The 21019-nt window shown below is 41.9% G+C and overlaps 1 protein-coding gene across 1 annotated transcript in view; it reads right to left on the bottom strand.

Annotated features, from left to right (window-relative positions):
* The window catches only part of camta1a (calmodulin binding transcription activator 1a), an 801272-nt gene extending 780997 nt beyond the window's left edge, over positions 1-20275 (bottom strand). The window contains exon 1 of the mRNA XM_067970230.1: positions 20198-20275. Coding sequence (XP_067826331.1) covers positions 20198-20222 — 25 coding nt within the window. The 5' untranslated portion in view covers positions 20223-20275. The remainder of the gene's footprint in view (positions 1-20197) is intronic.
* Positions 20276-21019: the final 744 nt, after the last annotated feature.

The raw sequence follows: 21019 nt of genomic DNA, 5'->3' as shown, positions 1-21019 counted from the left end.
CATGTGTCAGTACCCAGTGGTCTGGTGGGTAAAAATCACTGCTCAGTGTAGCACTAAGCTCTGTAGGCCAGAAGCTCCCACATTTGATTGCTGACCTGTGCTCAATTAGCTCATCTCAGCCAGGGCAGCTGTAGGGTTTACAATTGGCCTTAGCACCCCTAGATCAGGGAAAGTGAAATAAAATATCAGAGTTTCTACTCTGGATCACAATCTGTTGACTCTTGCTGGAAAGCACACATGGACAGACATCAGCGTGAAAAGGATCAGGCTTGAACAAAATACCCCCAGAGTCGAAGAATAGCCATTCGGCCAAGGTAAGAGAGAATGAGCAACACCTATGGAATCATTCTCCAGCGCAGTCGAGTTCATAATATCACAGTGGGTACAGCTCAGGCAGAAGTCATTTGGCCCACCTTGCCTGTGCCGGCTCTTTGAAAGAGCTATCCACTTAGTCCCATTCCCCTGCTCTTTCCCTATAGAATGTACATTTTTTTCCCTTTGAGTTCCAGGAGAATAGGGAGAAATCAAGTTTTAATAATACAAATAATTTAAAACAAAATAGAAAACAATTACTACAATACCTATTACTACAACTTAAAAACCAAGCCCTATTTTCATCAAACCTAAAGCATATCTATATATAGTGGCTGATCTCCCATTGCATGGCACACAGGGAGTCAAGAGCAAGTGCAGTCTTCAGGTGCGGAGTTACAGGATGGGGAATAATTGTTAAAATATTTCTGTGGAGGAGCTGGGACACAAAACTAAGATGCATCAGCACCACTAGCAGGATGGTGTAATTATAGCGTGACAAGCTTACATAGGCAATTTCCATTATAAATGTAGGCAAAGGAATTTATAATGGAAAAAATTGACAAAAGTGTGACAAAAACCTGACAACAGGAAATAGGTTTTATAGACTAAAAGTGCAAGCTGACTAAAGATCTTTAATAATTTATTAATCGATTTCCCATGGAATTGCACATGTGGAGACAAGACCAAGTGTAGTCTTCAGATGAACCGGCGTTAGGCGGTGGAAAAAATTGGACCAGAGCACACAAGGGCAATTCAGTCCCAATTTTATCACACATTCTGTCTTTACTTCTGTATTTCTATTATAAATTCCCATGTTCTTGACTTACTAGTAATCATTGTAATCATAACTCAATGTCTCAACTGGTATATGTACTGTGGAACCAAGTCACACGGAACAGGTTTGATCCCCAGTCTATGCTGAATTAGATCTCAGCCAGGTAGTACTACAAATAACCTCAGGACCATCAGGAGGGGAAAAAAAATCATTATCCAGTGGCCTCTGCTACAAAGTGCAACTATGTGAACATTGGGCGAAGACAGGATCAAACTAGCCTGTGATACCTTTGCAGTCTCTCAACACTCACCATACAGGCTCACGTGAAGAATGGCCACTTGGGTGAGGTACCAGTGGATGGCCAGCGCTCCTGAAACCATAACCCAGAATGAACAAGTACAGTCAGGAGACGAGAGGGACAAAATAGAAGGAAAGAGAATGTCTCAACTTACTCGACTGACTAACAAAGTGAGTGCAGAAAATACATATTCTGCCCCTGGTAGGAAAACACCTCCATGAACATGTATGTTCCCACTGAAAATGAAGCATTCGTCGTTGCAAATGAATCACTTAGTTTCCAGCCCAAAAATATAAATAAAATTAAGGAAAAAGGCAAAGATGAATTAAACCATAAAACTAACAGAACAAGATACATTATAACATAGTTGATTGAGATGGATGCTTTAGGAGTTGTGGACAGCTGGCTCAGCAGTAAGAGATTGAACGAGACCTACAGATTTTTTTTTAACCTAACAAAGTGTTGACTCCTTGCAGAGATACAGTTCTACGAGCAACAGTTCTGTAATTCACCCAAGTGGCTATTCTTCATGTACAAGCTGAAACATTGAGTACAGTCAAGGTCTTCGACCGTGGATAGCATCATACCCCAGCCTGATCTCGTCTTCACTCAGCATGAACATGCAACAGCAGCCCACTGGCTGCTAATGAGAAATAAGAACCCTGGTCAATTTCCTATTCCTAACACAGGGATACTGAGATCTACTGTAGGTCCCTAGTACTGCTCTGGTTGAGATTAGTTAGCTCATCTCAGATCAGGGGCCCAAATCGTCAGAAGAGCCCAGGGTGTGATTTATTTTCCTTCTTCTCAACTCAACATGCCATATAGCAAGTAGACAATTCTTCCCCATTTCTTCCTTAATGACACCATTACTTGCCTATTTTTATGTTATTTCAGGGTTTTCAAATATTATACAAACATATACTACATCCAAAATAATAGATACCCAGGAGTGATTACAAGGCAGTAATCTCATCAAGGGAGTTCAGGTCATGCCATAAACTGCAAGAGAGAAGCTTAAGTAGTTTGTAACTGTCACCTGAAGCAAAAACAAAGGTGCAGCACTGAAATAATTTTATATTGTAGAGCTTGTAAAAGTTGTTTTATTCTGTTGTCAGTCCATTTTATTTCCCGGCTGTGGATGTCAGACAAGCACAAACAGCCAGGACACTCCATGTAGTCAGTGCAGAATGTCATCTACACTGATAAATGATTGTGATACAAGTACTACAATTCTGTGCTCATCGAGGTAAGGGATGTCAGTGCTGGAAAATTAAACTTTTTTTTTCCCCACTTATTGCACCATCAGCATCAAGCATTCCCAGTTAAAAGCAAATAACAATGTTTCCTCACCTCAACCTCAGAAGGCTACCCCTAATTTACATATCTATTTCTCAAACTTGCTTTTCTTGTGGTCTCTAAAAGCAAGAGTGTCAATTCAGGACGCTGTATTGGAACCCAGATCCAAAAGAAGCAAGGAACATTTTCTAGCTGACTTAATCAACCACCCACTCTATTCATAGAATCTTACAGCACAGAAGGTGGTCATTCGACCCATCGTGCCTACACTGGCTCTTTGAAAGAGTTGTCCAATTTAGTCCCACACCCCGGTTTTTTTCCCCATAACCTTTGAAAATTAGTCCTCTTGAAGTACATGTCCAACTGCCTTTTGAAAGTTTCTATGGAATCTGCTTCTACTACCTTTCAGGTCAACCCTCTGAAAAAAATTCTCATTTCCCCATTATTTTAAATCTATGATCTCTAGTTACTGACCCACTTGCCAGAGGAAATAGTTTCTCCCTATTTGCTCTATCAAAACCCCTCATTATTCTGAATACCTCTATTAGGTCTCCCCTTAACCTTCTCTGCTCTAAGGAGAACAATTCCAGCATCTCCAATCTCTCAACATATCTGAAGTCCCTCATCCCTGATATCATCCTGGTAAAACTCCTTTGAACCCTCTCCAAGGCCTTGCCATCCATCCTAAAGTATGACGCCCAGAACTGTACACAATACTCCAGCTGAGGCCTAACCAGCATGACTTCCGTGTTTTTGTATTCAATGCCCCTACTTACAAAGCGGCTTCCCTTACCACCTTATCAAAGAATTGTGAATATGCACCCCCAGGTCCCTCTGCTCTTGCATGCCCCTCAAAATAGTACCATTTATATTATACTACCTCTCCATGTTGTTCCTCCCAAAGTGCATCACTTCACACTAATCAGCATTAAATTGCATCTGCACTCTGTCTTATGTCCTCCTGAAGTCTAATACTATCCTCGTTATTTACTAGATTACCAAGTTTTGTACCATGTGCAAACTTTGAAATTGTACTCCCTATACCCAAGTCCAGGTCATTTATATATAAAAGCAATGGTCCTAATACTGATCCCTGGGAGATCCCACCGCATACTTCTCTCCAGTCACTCTTCACTCCTGCTTCATCTTTTCTTTTAAAAACTTTGACCCTTTTAGTGGCAGCAATTTTATCAATGTCCTCGATCACATGTATTCAAACTGTGGTTACCCAAGTAGGGAGTTGTCAAAGTCATCAGATTTCTATTTTTTTCCGTACTTGATGACTTACTGGCATGTTATTTTTGTTGCAGTACACTAAAACATTTTCTGCAATGATAGCACTATTTTGTTTTGGATTGCTGACAATCTTTTGAAATTAGGACAGCAGGATTTGGAAGTGTGCTCATTTTACACGGGATTCCCCCCCCCCCACACAGAAAAGTTTGGAAACCACTGGCCTAGATGAAAATCCTCTATTGGGTTCTTACTGCATTTACCTACACTGAGAAACAGTAACAACTTCATAATTCTGACTTATACATAGATACGGACAAACTGTTTTCTTCCTTCTTCAAATATCCAGCATAACTTTACTTTAATTTTGTCCAAAATAAATACTTACCTGCTTTTGCTTTGTAAAAATATCAATTGCAACACAGCCTAAATAAATACATTATAACAATGACTCATCCTTCTATATTATTAATACAAACAGTAGGTCTTAAAGAGCCCTCCTTCCCTGCAGCCTCACTTCCAGGCCTTTGCTATTATGTTCTTGAATTGGCTATTTGAAGATGCATGAAAGCAACTCAAGAGAACTTTCTCCTCCCTTAGTCCTACTCAGTGATTACCCATTCCTGCCACCTCCTACCCAAAGCACATGATTACCAAGATCAAGACTTTTTTTTAAAATTGATTGTTCTCATGAAGGTGCAGGTTGGTTTGTGCCAGAGGATGGACCACTTTTCATTCCTGGCACCCCGTGTCAGCATCAAGCACTCCCAGGCCATGCACAGCGCAATTTGATGCAAAATCAAGCAGCCTTCAATCTACCTGAACAATGTACCTTCGGCCCAATACCACAAGTTTAAAAGTGTGATATTATTAATGGCCCACACCATTCATCCTGTGGCTTCTGAGTGAGACTGGAAATTTAGCACCAATTATTGTCAAATTAGGGCCAGTTTTTGTGCTATGAGCCAATGCCCACTAGAAAATAGATTAAAAATCCCTATACTCATTTCACTTGGGACCTTGAGTTAGCAGAAGAAACTTTCATCCAGTAGCCAGGTCCCAGAAATGAAACATAGTATCCAACCTACCAACATCATTCAGTCCTTAAAGAAACATGGTACTCAGTGTATGGAAAAAGGGCCGAAACCTGCAACACACTCTGCAGCACCATTGAGTTGTCTATTGAAAAAGTCTAATCATAAATGGGGAAATATGAGGTTATTCACTTTGGTATGAAGAATAGAAAAATCAGAATATTTTTTAAATGGTGAGAAATTATTAAATATTGGTGTAGAGAGATTTGGGTGTCCTTGTAGACGAAACATAGAAAGTTAACATGCAGGTACAGCAAGCAATTAAGAAGGCAAATGGTACAAGGCTTTGGTGAGACCTCACCTGGAGTGTACAGTTTTGGTCTCCTTACCCAAGGAAGGATATACTTGCCTTAGAGGTGGTGCAATGAAGGTTCATTAGATTGATTCCTAGGATGAGAGGGTTGTCCTATGTGGAAAGATTGAGTAGAATGGGCCTCTATTGTCTCGAGTTTAGAAGAATGAGAGGTAATCTCATTGAGACATAAGATTCTAAGAGGGCTTGACAGGGTAGATGCTGAGAGGCTGTTTCCCCTGGCTGGAGAGTCTAGAATGAGGAGGCATCGTCTCAGGATAAGGGGTCGACCATTTAGGACTGAGATGAGGAGGAATTTCTTCACTCGGGGTTGTGAATCTTTGGAATTCTCTACCTCAGAGGGCTGTGGATGCTCAGTCGTTGAGTACATTCAAGGCTGAGATCGATACATTTTTGGACTCTAGGGGAATCAAGGGATAAGGGGATTGGGCAGGAAAGTGGAGACAAGATCAAAGATCAGCCAGAATCTTATTGAATGGCAGAGCAAGCTCCAGGGGCAAAATGGCCTACTCCTAATTCTTATGTTCTTAACCGGAGGGCTGGTGGTTCGAGCCCAGGCACTCAACTGACCGAACAGCCTGCTATTTTGAAGCATTTAAGGGGAAGCTGGATAAGTACATTAGGGAGAAAGGAATAGAAGGTTATGCTGATAGGGTGAGATGAAGCATGGACCTGTTGGGCCGAATGGCCTGTTTCTGTGCTGTAGTTTTGATGATGATTGATACCTAATGATTTTGTGTAATGCTTGAGTGAAATTAAAACATATGTTACAAACATATTTTAACTTCATTTATAATACAGCAATCCACGATAGACTTAAATCACATATAATAACATTAATACTGGAGAATTGCTGATTTTAGTGAGATCCTGAATATGGAAAATGGATAAGTTCAGGTAATCTGAATTTTTTTTTCCTTCAATTTTCTCCCCTCCAAACCTTAAAAAGGTACTACCTCATGCTGGCTTACTGTTCCAAGGGCTGCAATAGAAACATGGAAAAGTTTACAGCACAGAAGGAGGCCATTTGGCCCATTGTGTCTGTGCTGGTCGAAAACGAGCTACCCAGCCCAATCCCTCTTTCCAGCATTTGGTTCATAGCCTTCTAGGTTACGGCACTTCAAGTGCATATCCAAGTATTTTTTAAATGTAATGAGGGTTTCTGCCTCTAGCACCCTTTCAGGCAGTGAGTTTCAAACCCCCACCACCCTCTGGGTGAAAAATTTTTTCATCAGCTCCCCTCTAACCCTTCGAACAATTACTTTAAATCTATGCTTCCTGGTTATTGGCCTCTCTGCTAAGGGAAATAGGTCATTCCTGTCCACTCTATCTAGGCCCCTCATAATTTTATACACCTTAATTAAATCACCCCTCAGCCTCCTCTGTTCCAAAGAAAACAACCCCAGCCTATCCAATCTTTCCTCATAGCTAAAATTCTCCAGTCCTGGCAACATTTTTTTTATTCGTTCATGGGATGTGGGCATCACTGGCAAGGCCAGCATTTATTGCCCATCCCTAATTGCCCTCGAGAAGGTGGTGGTGAGCCACCTTCTTGAACCGCTGCAGTCCGTGTGGTGAAGGTTCTCCCACAGTGCTGTTAGGTAGGGAGTTCCAGGATTTTGACCTAGCGACGATGAAGGAACGGCGATATATTTCCAAGTCGGGATGGTGTGTGACTTGGAGGGGAACGTGCAGGTGGCGTTGTTCCCATGTGCCTGCTGCCCTTATCCTTCTGGGTGGTCGAGGGCGCAGGTTTAGGAGGTGCTGTTGAAGAAGCCTTGGCGAGTTGCTGCAGTGCATCCTGTGGATGGTACACACTGCAGTCACGGTGCACCAGTGGTGAAGAGAGTGAATGTTTATGGTGGTGGATGGGGTGCCAATCAAGCGGGCCGCTTTGTCCTGGAATGGTGTCGAGCATCTTGAGTGTTATTGGAGTTGCACTCATCCAGGCAAGTGGAGAGTATTCCATCACACTCCTGACTTGTGCCTTGTAGATGGTGGAAAGGATTTGGGGAGTCAGGAGGTGAGTCACTCGCCGCCGACCTGCTCTTGTAGCCACAGTATTTATGTGGCTGGTCCAGTTCAGTTTCTGGTCAATGGTCACCCCCAGGATGTTGATGGTGGGGGATTTGGTGATGGTAATGCCATTGAATGTCAAGGGGAGGTGGTTAGACTCTCTCTTGTTGGAGGTGATCATTGCCTGGCACTTGTCTGGCACGAATGTTACTTGCCACTTATCAGCCCAAGCCTGGATGTCGTCCAGGTCTTACTGCATGCAGGCACAGACTGCTTCATTTTCTGAGGAGTTGCGAATGGAACTGAACACTGTGCAATCATCAGCTAACATTCCCATTTCTGACCTTATGATGGCGGTAAGGTCATTAATGAAGCAGCTGAAGATGGTTGGGCCAAGGACGCTGCCCTGAGGAACTCCTGCCGCAATGTCCTGGGGCTGAGATGATTAGCCTCCAACAACCACTACCATCTTCCTTTGTGCCAGGTAAGACTCCAGCCACTGGAGAGTTTTCCCCCTGATTCCCATTGACTTCAATTTTACTAGGGCTCCTTGGTGCCACACTCGGTCAAATGCTGCCTTGATGTCAAGGGCAGTCACTCTCACCTCACCTCTGGAATTCAGCTGTTTTGTCCATGTTTGGACCAAGGCTGTAATGAGGTCTGGAGCAGGGTGGTCCTGGCGGAACCCAAACTGAGCATCGGTGAGCACGTTTTGGTGAGTAAGTGCTGCTTGATAGCACTGTCTGACACATTCCATCACTTTGCTGATGATTTGAGTGTAGACCGATGGGGCGGTAATTGGATCCTCGTAAATCTCCTCTGTACCCTCCAGTGCAATCACATCTTTCCTGTAACGTGACCAGAACTGTACGCAGTACTCAAGCTGTGGTCTAACTAGTGTTTTATATAGTTCCAGCATAATCTCCCTGCTCTTATATTCTATGCCTTGGCTAATAAAGGAAAGCATCCCGTATGCCTTCTTAACCACCTTATCTACCTGTCCTGCTACCTTCAGGGATCTGTGGACATGCACTTCAAGGTGTCTCTCTTCCTCTACACTTCTCAGTATCCTCCCTTTATTTTGTGTTCCCTTGCCTTGTTTAACCTCCCCAAATGCATTACCTCACATTTCTCCGGAATGAATTCCGTTTGCCACTTTTCTGCCCACCTGACATCTTCCTGCAGTCTACAGCTTTCCTCCTCACTATCAACCACACGGCCAATTTTTGTATCATCTGCAAACTTCTTAATCATGCTCCCTACATTTAAGTCCAAATCATTAACATATGCCACAAAAAGCAAGGGACCCAGTACCGAGCCCTGCGGAACCCCACTGGAAACAGCCTTCCAGTCACAAAAACACCCGTCAACCATTACCCTTTGCTTCCTGCCACTAGGCCAATTTTGGATCCAACTTGCCACTCTCCCTTGGATCCCATGGGCTTGTACTTCTTTGACCACTCTACCATGTGGGACCTTGTCAAAAGCCTTGCTAAAATCCATGTAGACTACATCAAATGCACCACCCTCATCAACCCTCCTTGTTACCGCCTCAAAAAATTCACTTAGTCAGACATGACCTCCCTTTAACAAATCCAAGCTGAATGTCCTTGATTAATCCGTACCTTTCTAAGCAACGGTTTATCGTGTCCCTCAGAATTGATTCCAATATTTTGCCCACCGCCGAGGTTAGACTGACTGGCCTGTAATTACTCCGTCTATACCTCACTCCCTTTTTAAACAATGGTACAACGTTAGCAGTCTTCCAATCCTCTGGCTCCACGCCTGTATCCAGTGAGGATCGGAAAATGATGGTCAGAGCCTCCACTATTTCCTCCCTTGCTTCTTTTAACAGCCTGGGATACATTTCATCCGGCCTTGCTGATTTATCTACTTTCAAAGATGCTAATCCCCTTAATACTTCCTCTCTCACTGTTTATTCCATAGTATATTTCACACTCCTCCTCCTTAACTACAATCTCTGCATCGTCCTTCTCTTTTGTGAAGACAGACGCAAAGTATTCATTAAGAACCATACCAACATCTTCCGCCTCCACACATGGGTTACCTTTTTGGTCTCTAATTGGCCCTACTCTTTCCTTAGTTATCCTCTTGCTCTTTATGTATTTATAAAACATCTTTGGGTTTTCCTTGCCAATATTTTTTCAAGCTCTCTCTTTGCTTTCTTAATTTCCTTTTTAATTTCACCCCTGCATGTTCTACACTCCTCAAGGCTTTCTGCTGTATTGAGCTCTCGGTGTCTGACATAAGCTTCCCTTTTTTGCCTTATCTTACCCTGTATGCTCCTTGTCATCCAAGGGGCTCTATGTTTGGCAGTCCCACATGTTTACTCTGAACCCCATGAACCTCCCCCTTGAATGCCTCCCACTGCTCTGACACTGACTTACCTTCTAGTAGCTGGTTCCAGCCTACTTTTGCTGAATCACTTCTCAGCTTAGTAAAATTGGCCTTTCCCCAATTTAGAACTTTTACTCCTGTTCTATCTTTGTCTTTTCCATAACTATGCTAAATCTAATTGAATTATGATCACTACCACCAAAATAGCCCTTCAGTTCACATATGAGCCTGGACAATGAGAATCAGTAGACTACTCAACATCACAGTCAACCTTATCCTCATCCAACATCCTCAAATGTGCATTTTCCAGTGAAAGTCACTGGACAGCAATCAGGAAGAAGAGCTCTGCCACCCCCCGGCACAGAGACACCGAACCCAGCTGTAGCATCCCAATGCTCCCCAGTTGGGGATTGAACCTGGGAGCTTCCTGGCCTGTATTGCTCAGTGTCAGGCCAAGCAGTCCACTTAGAATATAAGTAATTTGAGATATGACATGTGGCAAGTGTAGAATGCTTGGGGGGGGGTGGGGGCAGGAAACAGGTGACTTTGAACCTACGGCTCCTAAAGCTTCCCACCACAGTGGGGGTTTTCCTTGCCTCATATCAATTTTCTACAACAGACCCGGATGAGAGAATGATTGCCATGAATGGTCAACAACTCTGTTATTTTTGTATCATGCAACTATCAGGATGGTAGAAGGCAAACTAAATGGACCTTGATCTTTTTTTAATCCAACAATTCCTATGTTCCTATGGGAAAAAAATCAATTTAACAGATATTCAGATGTGCTGACTTCTATCGCTGTGAATCCAACTTCATCCCAAAAAACACTGTAGAATGCAGGAGAGACCAATATATTTGGAACTATTTATCTCCATTTAGTTATCAAAGTTAATGGTGATTTGCTACACATTTAATAGTTTACTAAGTATCAAAGTTTACTAATAGCATAATGACATGACATACCAAACAGGGCCACTTGCAGTTAGAGGTGTGTTTGTATTCAACATTAAGCTGCACAAAAACTTTTTCAAATAATCAAAACCTTCACTATGCAATATACACCAACAACTGCTCACATTAGCAGTTTGCTGGCTCCTTTATTAGAAGACTGCCAAACTGTATCAAAACTTGTAGTTTAATAAACATATACACAATTTTTAAAAGTATACTTCAGTGGTAATCAGTTGCCCAATAAGTGAAAATCTTGTGGTGCAGACTGTGTTATATAGCCTCTTGCACCAGTAAACACTTTTAGTTGCCAAATTGTGTTCCATTATTACAAATACAACACTGTATATTGTATAGAAACAGTACAATGGAACCTCAACTGTCCAGAGGGAATTCCCCCCAAGATAATGAAAGTGGCAGAAAACCATGATTCCCCAAAACTTCATAGAGCAATATCCAGCCACAAGAATGAAGATGTGTACAATACAAATAGCAAAAGAAACATTAGCAGGTTGTGCAATGAAGCAACATTTCAAACATGGCTTTGTTCTGCAAAAGTCCTGGCTGAAGATGGATAATTGAACGACGGATAAATGGAGGTTTCACCATATTAATACCACTACTTATCTTTATGCCTTGTTGCAGCCAAAAGAAAATAATGAAAATTTGCTTTCCTTCTCCCCCCGATATGCTGCGCACCATTTCGTGGTCAACAGGAAGGAAAGATAACTTGCAACCATGCCTTACCAACTGGCAATATGGCAGCAGTAGCAACCTGGAGTGACTGGTCCTCCAACTACTCCCTATTACTGTCAAATCTTGAGTGTAACTCCAAATCAAGCATGGAAAACAGATGGCTATGAGTTAGTGGTTCACATGTGAACTACACCTTTAATCTAGTCTCTCGTACAAATGAATCCTGAATATAATCAGAAGGTTTGATGGTGCCAGCACTGAAAGACTAATGGGTGTCTGACCAAAAATAGAATGTTTACTGATTGGGACTGCAGAGGTGAGGGGTGGAGTTTGGGTACTCTGCAAGTGATGTACTGACAGGGCAATGCAAAGAAAACCATCTTTTCAATCTATCCAAACCAATCTGTTCCTATCATTGTAAAGCTCAGTGCAGGCTAGATTAAAGAAAATGAAACAAAAATCGTCCATTACTATCAACAGTCCAAAGAACTGAAGTTATTTCTTAGATTTATTTTTTCCAAAAAGCTTTTCGATCAAGAATTTAATTCTTAAATTATATTCTACATGGTGGGGGGAGAGAGGTAAAAAGGGAGTTTGCAAGAAAGCTCAGGATCCTTGAAGTTCAAGTCAATCGGTGGGGCTCATTGCTGGGTTGCTCTTCTGCTCCTTCCTCAATTTCTGCTTTATCTGACTATAAACGTCTTTCTCTTTCCTTCTCAGCATCACCTCCCAAAAACATGCTGCTATTGTAATTGGAGCTCGAAGGCTTCAGTGTCCCACGGGAACAAGGCCTCAAAGCAAGAGATACGAGATGTCCTACACACCTAATTATACAGCAACATAATGTATTTAATGCTACAGAACAAAATTAGACCAAAGCACAGAAATCATACATTAGAGTTTGTCTCAGATGTATAGTGTGTGCTAAAGAACATTTTTTTAAAACTGCATTTTAGAAATTATGCAAAGAACAAAATTAGGCAACCCAAAAAGTACTAATATCCTACAAACTTTTAAAAAAGTTATCAGACAACAGGCTCAGAAACAAATGCAAACACACCTCTTGAGAAATTTGTTATATCCTCATTCAATGAAAAAAATGTTTTATCAAAACATGCACATAAAAATGTAAAAAAAAAAATTGTACATTTGACATGACTCACTAGCAGAAGCAACATTGGATGATGCAGTGAACCAAGCTTACGGTCCAAGATATCAGCTGTCTCCCCACCACCCAAAGGCATTGATTCATGCTGGGATACCATTCTATGCAGAGTGGCTGCTCTCAATACCTTGGTCAACTGGCCATACTTCACATGCGAGTCTAGAGAGCAAGCTGTTCACATGCAGAGGATATCATGTACCACCCGAGGTGTGTTTGTGTGTGCACACATGCAGGCACCCACACAGACAGAGATTAGGAGTCACTGGATTGTGATCAGAAGCAAGAATGCTGGGTCAATTTTTTTCTCTCTCTGGCCCAGGGAACCAGAGGCCAATTAAAGCACCCATATCATCATCTGGCTAAGATTAGCTAACTCAGCACAGACCAGAGATCAAACTGGAACTTTCCTGGTCTTTGGGGCTTAGATATTCTCCAAGCAGTACATTATCAGACAGTTTTAATTTCACTCCCGGGACTCTTGATAAAGGTTACCCTGTTACTGCTGATGGCTGCAATTCTCTCTCACAATCTGAGTTTAATCCACTGTGGCAATAACATAGAACCATTCAGGCACTTTAAAAGCTCGTGTTGAGGCAGCCACCATCCCTCCCACGGCCCAAGTTGCAGGTGAACAAAAAGAAATTATTTCCTGGTTGCAATAATATGCAATGTCTAAGTGTTCCCAAAAATGGCATACAATCTTATGATGAATATTGAATATAATCCACACAAGTAACTATACCTATAAACCACAATACTTTTATGTATTGTTTTGATTATTCAGCAGCATGCCATTTAATGGAAGTCCTTTTCACGTGAACATTTGCACAGGCACTAACATCAGCATTGTCAGTAGGCTTAAGTAAATTATTAAATGCATGGCCAATAAACTTTATCTGCAAAGTTCCTTATTCATCACCACTCTGACCAATGACAGCAGCAGTGTGAATTGCTCCCACCATTATTACCATTATTGACACACCTGCAGCCAATAGTATTTCACTCTACTGTCAAAATGGCATCTTCAGACAAAGCCCAAGTTTGGGAGGACAAAATGTACCAAAACTATTGGGTGCACAGTTCAAATGGGTGTAGTATGTGACCGTGGTGCATTATCCATCTGTCCTCCCTGCAGCCTTTGACGTGGTTAACACATGCTGTTCCCAACGCCTCTCCTCTACTGTCCAGCTCCTTGGGATTGTTCCACTCTTACCTATTTGATTGCTGCCAGAACATCTTACGCACTAGCTTCTCTTCTCACTCCCACAAAATCATTTGCAGGTCCCTCCAAGGATCCATTATTGGCCCCCTCCTGCATGCTGCCCCTTGGTGGCATCATCCATGGACGTGGAATCTTCTCCACACATACACCGATGACATTAATTCTACCTCTCCACTACATCTCTACCGTCACTGTGCGGTCAGACTGCTTGTCTGACATCCAGTCTTAGTTGAGCTACAATCTACTCCAGCTAAACACTGGGAAGACCAAAGCCATCATCTTTGGGCCCTATCACAAACTCTATACTCTTGCCACTGACTCAATTTCCCTCTCCAGCCACTGGTTCAAGCTTAGTGTTTACCACTTTGGTGTCCTACTCAACACTCAGCTGAGCTTCCAACCGCATATCCTATATAGATGGCTATTTCCACCTCCATAACATCACCTGCCTCCACCCCTACTTCAGCCCATCCGCCACTGAGACCTTCATTCATGTCTTTGGCACCTCCCGATTCGAATATTCCACTGCTCTCCCAGCTGGCCTCCCATCCTCCATCCATTGTAAACCTCAACTTGTCCAAAACTCTGATGCTCAGACCCTATCCCACACCAAATAACTCTCGCTCCACCATAAGCATATGCTGAAATTCCCTCCCTAAATCCCTCTGCCTCTCCACATCCCTCTCCTCCCTCAATACCATCCTCAAAATCCACATCTTTGACCAAGCTTTTGATCACTCCTCCAAATATTTCCTTCTTTGGCTTGGCGTCCATTTTTTTTTGCTACACCCCCTAAAGCATGTTGGAATGTTAAAGGCACAAAATAAATCAAAGTTGTTGCTTCATATGCCCACCATTACACTTCACTGACATTCTTGGAGCACCACAAAGTATCCTGCACATAATCTGCATTATTTGTCTGATAGGATCAAGATAACAAGATAAAACTCACTTTTGGGCAGGGAATACTCAATAAATGTAATGTGTTCAGTCGCATATTCATGGCTGTTGTATTTCTTAATTGTAAAAGAATGCCAGTGAGATTTCACCACCCAGAATTAATGGCATTGCTGCAAATGAACACGGGCTTATTCTTGACATTTCATGCACATGCCTACACAGGTGCAGTCCCACTACAGGTTTCGGAGGAAATCTAAGCTTCTGTTGTTTGCACCTTGTCGTTCAAATCTGAATCAACTTACTAAACTCACTAGTAAGCACTTCTATTTTTGCCAATTTTCTCTCAAGTGCTTCACCCAAGTGGTCACTCTTCACTCTAGAGCATAGAAAGTAATTGTCAACAGGTTATTCAAGCACAGAGGGCATCAAAGTTGAACCCAATGCTGTCCTCACCCAACATCGCCATTCAAGCATTTTCCAACAGGGGTCCCAAGATAGGGATCAGAAGGAAAATCACCTGGCTACCTTTCCCCATCCCAGAGGTGCCAAAAACAACTTCAGCACTCTCATGCCACACTGGCCGAGATCAGCTACCTCAGGGCAGAATGGGGATTGAACCTGGGACCTCCTGCTCTGACTCAGACAAGGGAGTTTTAATATACTTCTTAACCAGTCACTGTGTCTGGGGTGCTGTGCTGGCTGTAGCTATGATAGTGGAGCTTGCAGTCCACTCTTCCAAGGCACCATGCATCCTTACTCCAATGTCCCATAATTTAGTACCAAAATAAGCCTCTTCCAGAAGTAAGATATAAAACCATAATGACAGTGGTTAGCAGAAAGAAAAAACTAACTACTGCGACAGAAAACATGAACTTTAATGTTTTAAACAAAACTACTTTTTTTAAAACTGCATATTTTACAAATATGTAAAATTGTTTTGTGCATGCAAGACTACAGCAACCGCTAAGGATTTAACCCCTCGACAGTATTACAGCCTTTAGCATACTGCCACAATAACCGCACTCAATATGATTTATTTAAAAAACAGCCTACTGCAGTTAGATGATTTGCACTTCCAAAACATAGGACAGTTCAATGGCCATCAAAGAGTTCAGCTCCCCAACCAGCACTTAAGAGGGAGGATAAGGGTGGAATCTCAGCTCTGTCACAAGATGCAAAACAACAATAACCTACATTATATTCCAGGTATACCCAACTGGAGAAATGAATAAATAAACCACATTCACTGCAGCCAACCTTGTACCTGCAACTTTAGAACATAAATCAAATTAAAACAAGTTTTGAAGTTTCCAAAAATGATGTTTCTGATCAGTTGACACTTCCCTTGGTAAGAGGGGAGCAACACAAAGTAAATACCGACAAACAAAAACAACCAATAAATCACTTTTCCATACCAGCAGTTTTATTTCAATTATTTTAAACAGGAAGCACCCCAGTTTCACATCTGGCTGTACAGCAAACTGTACAATGCACACATCTGCATTCCAGTATAATACACAAAACATCTAGATTGGATAACAGAATTTTTAATCCTTTACTGGTGCAGTAACATGTCACATCCATTGTAATAGCAATTTTCTGCCACTAGATATCACTGGCTCATCTGCAATACTGATCTTCCACCACTTACTGTTTGATAGCACATTCATTGCAATACCAGTCTTCTACTATTGTAAACAATTTTACAACACCAAGTTATAGTCCAGCAATTTTATTTTAAATTCACAAGCTTTCGGAGGCTTCCTCCTTCGTCAGGTAAATGTTCAGGAGCTCCTTGAAGCCTACGCATTTATACTTCACAGAACAATACATGGTGTTTACAGACTGCCCCTGCAACTGCCCGTTGCCAAGGCAATCACCGTGTTCAGACAGAGAGGTGTCACCTGCAGAACCCCCGAATACACATTCAACAAAAAAACAAACAGGAAAAAAAAACAGAGAGGGGCAGAAACATCCGGAAGGCAGTCTTCTACTAGGTATTGCTGGCACAGGAGCAAATGACATTGGCAAATTCGGAGCAATGCCAAAATTCTGTCACTTTGTCTCATTAGCATATTTGGTAAATGCCGATTTTTATTAAGAATGCCAAGGACACCCACAGAGAGATTATAGCTGCAGCAACCATTCCTCGAATACAATTTTAAAAATTGCAGAGCAAATTCTTTCCTTTTATAATACTACAGTTAAACACATGACAACCCATATTTTTCCAATATCCAAAAACTGCTTTTTTAAGTAAAAGAAAATTCTGCAAATAAACTATTAACTTAATTGGTCTCAGCACCATCAGGCTAGGGAATGGGGAGGGGGTAAATCAGTCATGGTACCGGTTAGAAAATGTGAACACTGGTGAGGGCAAGACTGGGGTTGGCTGTGATGCCTCCATGCTAAAATATCCTGCCACTCTCTACCTTGGCTCACACTTAAAGAATGAACCCTTGGGTGAGGTACCAGTGGTAGTTAAACAGTATGGGAGAGCAAGAGAAAAATCAGAGCTTTCAGAAGGGGAGCTTACAACTGAACAATTGAAAAAAAAAACCCTTAGTTTGATGGACATACAATGAAATAGCACACCAATGAAGTGGACGCCAACCCTTACTAGAGGCTTTCTGCCTTCTCGAACGAACAGCCATGAAAAGTATTCAAAAAGAAAATTAAGTGAATTCATTAAAAGTGGAAAACATAATCACAGTACCAACACATTTTCAACAATTCTATTTTTGTGTATCTTAACACCTTGTCAATATCACTAAACGCACAAAATCTATTTCAAATAGATAGCCTCAAGATTTACTGACACCGAACCTACTCAAAAGTAACATAAATCTACCAGGCAGAACCAGTGCATTTAGCAACAGGCTGACGATAGTGGTTGCAGGACTTGTCAGATGGATCAGTGAATTCATTCCCATTTTTCTTTTATTACATTGAGAAACCGGGGTCGGCAAACGCCCATAGTGCAGGACATCACCAAGGTTGAGGAGAGAAGATGAATCAAGCAGTGATTAGATGACACAAAGCCTGGTTTTAAAACCCTGTAGAATGTAGGAGGAAGGGAAGGCTGAGGGAGGTGGGATGTTTCACAGTTCTGAAGTCCTAGGAAAGAATGAGTGAATGAGCGAGAGTGCGGGGAGGAAGAGGACATAAGATGGAACATTTGAAACTTGGAAGGAATAAGACAAATTAGTTTTTTCAAACTGTCTCAAGCAGCATTTTCCAATTTCCAAGTGGACAGTGTGGTTTTTCCCCCCACTATGGGCCAATTACTATTAATTCTGTAGTTTTATCATCTTGTGCTTCAGTAACCTTGATTTCCTTAAATTTATATTATTGCCATCAGCACATGAAACAAAAAAGTATGCACAATACTAGTTTCATTAGATATTTTTGCTTCATTTCATTTTCCCTATAAACGGTAGAGATGTAATTACTCAGTACTAAGTTGCCAGAGAATAGGTGAAACTATAAAGGGATTCCTTGAACTAACAGCTTGACTGAGATAATACAGTCCACCATAGAAGGTTTGATTCATTGCTATTGTTGTATGATAGAAATACTGTAAGCTGCTCAAATGCCTACAGGGGAAAGGGGAGGCTGCTTTTCGCAAGCAGGGTCTCTCTGGGTCTGAGACCTGGTCCTTCTGTTGAAAGAGAAACTGATAATTTAATCAAGAGCAAAACCAGCAGCCAAGAGGAGAGAAGAAAAATCTTGGCAGCCATCAAAATAGCCTTGTCCAATAGAATTGATATTATTTCTGTTCGGAGTCTAAATCTTGAAGACAGACAGACATTACATAGGTGCAACATGAGTGGGTTTCCTTAAAAGAAATAGCACAGTCCGCATCATATGGGCACAAATAAAGACTGGCTCGTCTTAGCACAGAGCTAGGCTTGATTTGCGTCCACATCATGTATTACTTAAAAGAGAGACATGCTCCACATGTCAAACAGCAGCAGTGAAACAAAGGGTTAAAGCTGCCTCCTCCCTAATTTTTTTTAAACTCTTAAATATATATTTTCAAAAGATTATGTTCACAATCATCGATAAAGACTTTTAAAAACCTTAAAGATGCCCCAATGTACCTCAGCACACACAACAGTGAACAATCGCTATTCCTGGATTGGAATGATGAAAATTTCATTTAGCACAAAACAAAAATCACAGATATCGTACAACGTATTAAAAATTGGTTTCTCTGCTACTAGTATTATGAGTGATTTTACTTTTTAAAAATCCCATTTACTAAAAAATTGATTTGGTAAGTAATCTTTGCTCTAGATTCCTGGGAATCTCCACCAGCATTATACATCGGCCAGATCTACAAGTAACTTACTACATTTTTGCTATGCCATTAGTTTTTTCTGTAACAAATACATAGAATGTTTCAGATGCTACAAATCTGCAAGTAAAATATACCAGTGTAATCAGTATTTTATGTTAATGGTATAAATAATACCCGACTGTAATTACAAGAATTGACTTGGAATTACTATATCATGCATGACTTTCTCCTCATTTGCACAAATTGTTGTGCATACAGGAAAATCACAGACTGTTCTATCGTTTTGGGGATTGGCGACTCAAGAGTTTCATTACATTTTCATACTTATAATTTCAAAGCATTAGTGTGAAAATTTAAAAGTTATTTGATATATATTTTTATTAAAATAGTAAAATGGAAGACAACTCATTCGTGGAGAGTGTCTTTTAACACTTTGCAATTCAAAGGATCACTCTTTTTTAAGTTGTACAATTTTTAAAAACTTTTCTAATAAGTTTATAATTTCTAGTAAATTGAAAACGTGTAGAATTTTTGTTCTGGAGCCTGAATCTACTGCTGTCCATAAAACAAAATATTATTAATTAAGTAATCTAAATTCTGGTATCAATATTTTCCCCACAATTCCGATAAAAATTTATCCAAGACATTCTAGAATTTCTCATTTCTTTTGGTTTTGATCATTTACACCTGAACTAAAATAAGCCAAAATATAAAACTGACTGGATTATTCGTTGCATGCAATTTTCCGCTGGTCGATAATGATCTTGCCGGTTATTTGGAGTATATTACTTAAAGTGCTTCAATATCGGAGAGCGTGAGAAGAGTTAAATCACTTTCACACCAGATAAACAATCCGTTACCGCCCTCTTGTGGATTTTACCGCCAGCAAACATCGCACAACCTTGTCTATTTGATTTTTTTTTTTAAAATTATTATTTTTTCCCCTCTCTCTGTAGAAAGTGACAGTTGCAGAGGATAAAAAATATTCAGACATTGTCTCCATTTCTGTGAGAGACGCACAGCCGTTTGCCCTGCTCTATATTCCATGCACCTCACACCGGCAGCGGTTTTTAATATTTAAGATAAACCGTTTTTTTGCTCCATTCGCAGCACCTCACACCCCCTTGTTCTGTCAGATTTAGCTTTTTTTCGTCGTCTCGAAGGTTGTCATCGCAATTAAAAATTAAATAGCGGTGATTTTTTTTTTTACACACAGAAATCCCCCACCCCCCCCCCCCCCCCTCACCTCAGCCCCTTACCTTCCGGCTTCTTTTCGGCAGCCATTTCAGTCCCCCACTTACATCCCTAAACCCGACCGCCGGAGAGACCGCCGCTCAACCAACCTTGAGCACCGGGCACACAACCCGCCCCGCCCACCCCACTCCACTGCCGCCAGCCGATTGGGCCGAGCGGGCCACCCTCCCGCCCCTCCGCCTGTCGGATCGACGCGCTATTGGTCAAGCCGCCGTTCCATCAGCCGCCAGCAGCTTCCGGTTATCGGGTTAGGTTGTCACCCGACCCGAAAGAGCGAGCGCCTGGCGCTCGTCGCGTCGTTTTTTTTTTTTTGCGCTGCGTGCGCGCGACCTGCGTGCGTGCGTGCGTGTGTGTGTGTCGGGGGCGCGGGCGCGCGCGCGCGCGCGTCCGGACGACACTGTCTCCCCCGCGCACGCTGAGAGTCAAAGGCAAATCTCGTGAGATTTGGGGATTTTTTTTTTCTCTCCTCTGCCCCGCCCCCCCGCCCCGCCCCGCCCCCCCGCCCCGCCCCAAATTTCTCGGAACGGTTAACAACGAATGTAAACAAAGAGCAAGATAGGCACCAAACGCTAGCTCACGTTGGCCCTCCTAGATCAGCGCCACCAAGACTGGAGGACCATTGACAGCCAACATGTCGTCTGGGACCTGTGGCGGGCTTTTCACACGTGCTCACACTCTTTGTAATCTGACACAAGAGATTCTAAGTCAGTTTTTTTATTTCACATCGTTCACCTGACGAAGGGGGAAGCCTCCGAAAGCTTGTGAATTTAAAATAAAATTGCTGGACTATAACTTGGTGTTGTAAAATTGTTTACAATTTTTATTTC

The sequence above is a fragment of the Heptranchias perlo genome, chromosome 32 (genome assembly GCF_035084215.1).
Source record: "Heptranchias perlo isolate sHepPer1 chromosome 32, sHepPer1.hap1, whole genome shotgun sequence".
NCBI lineage: Eukaryota > Metazoa > Chordata > Chondrichthyes > Hexanchiformes > Hexanchidae > Heptranchias > Heptranchias perlo.
This window is presented reverse-complemented; position numbering and strand designations above follow the sequence as displayed.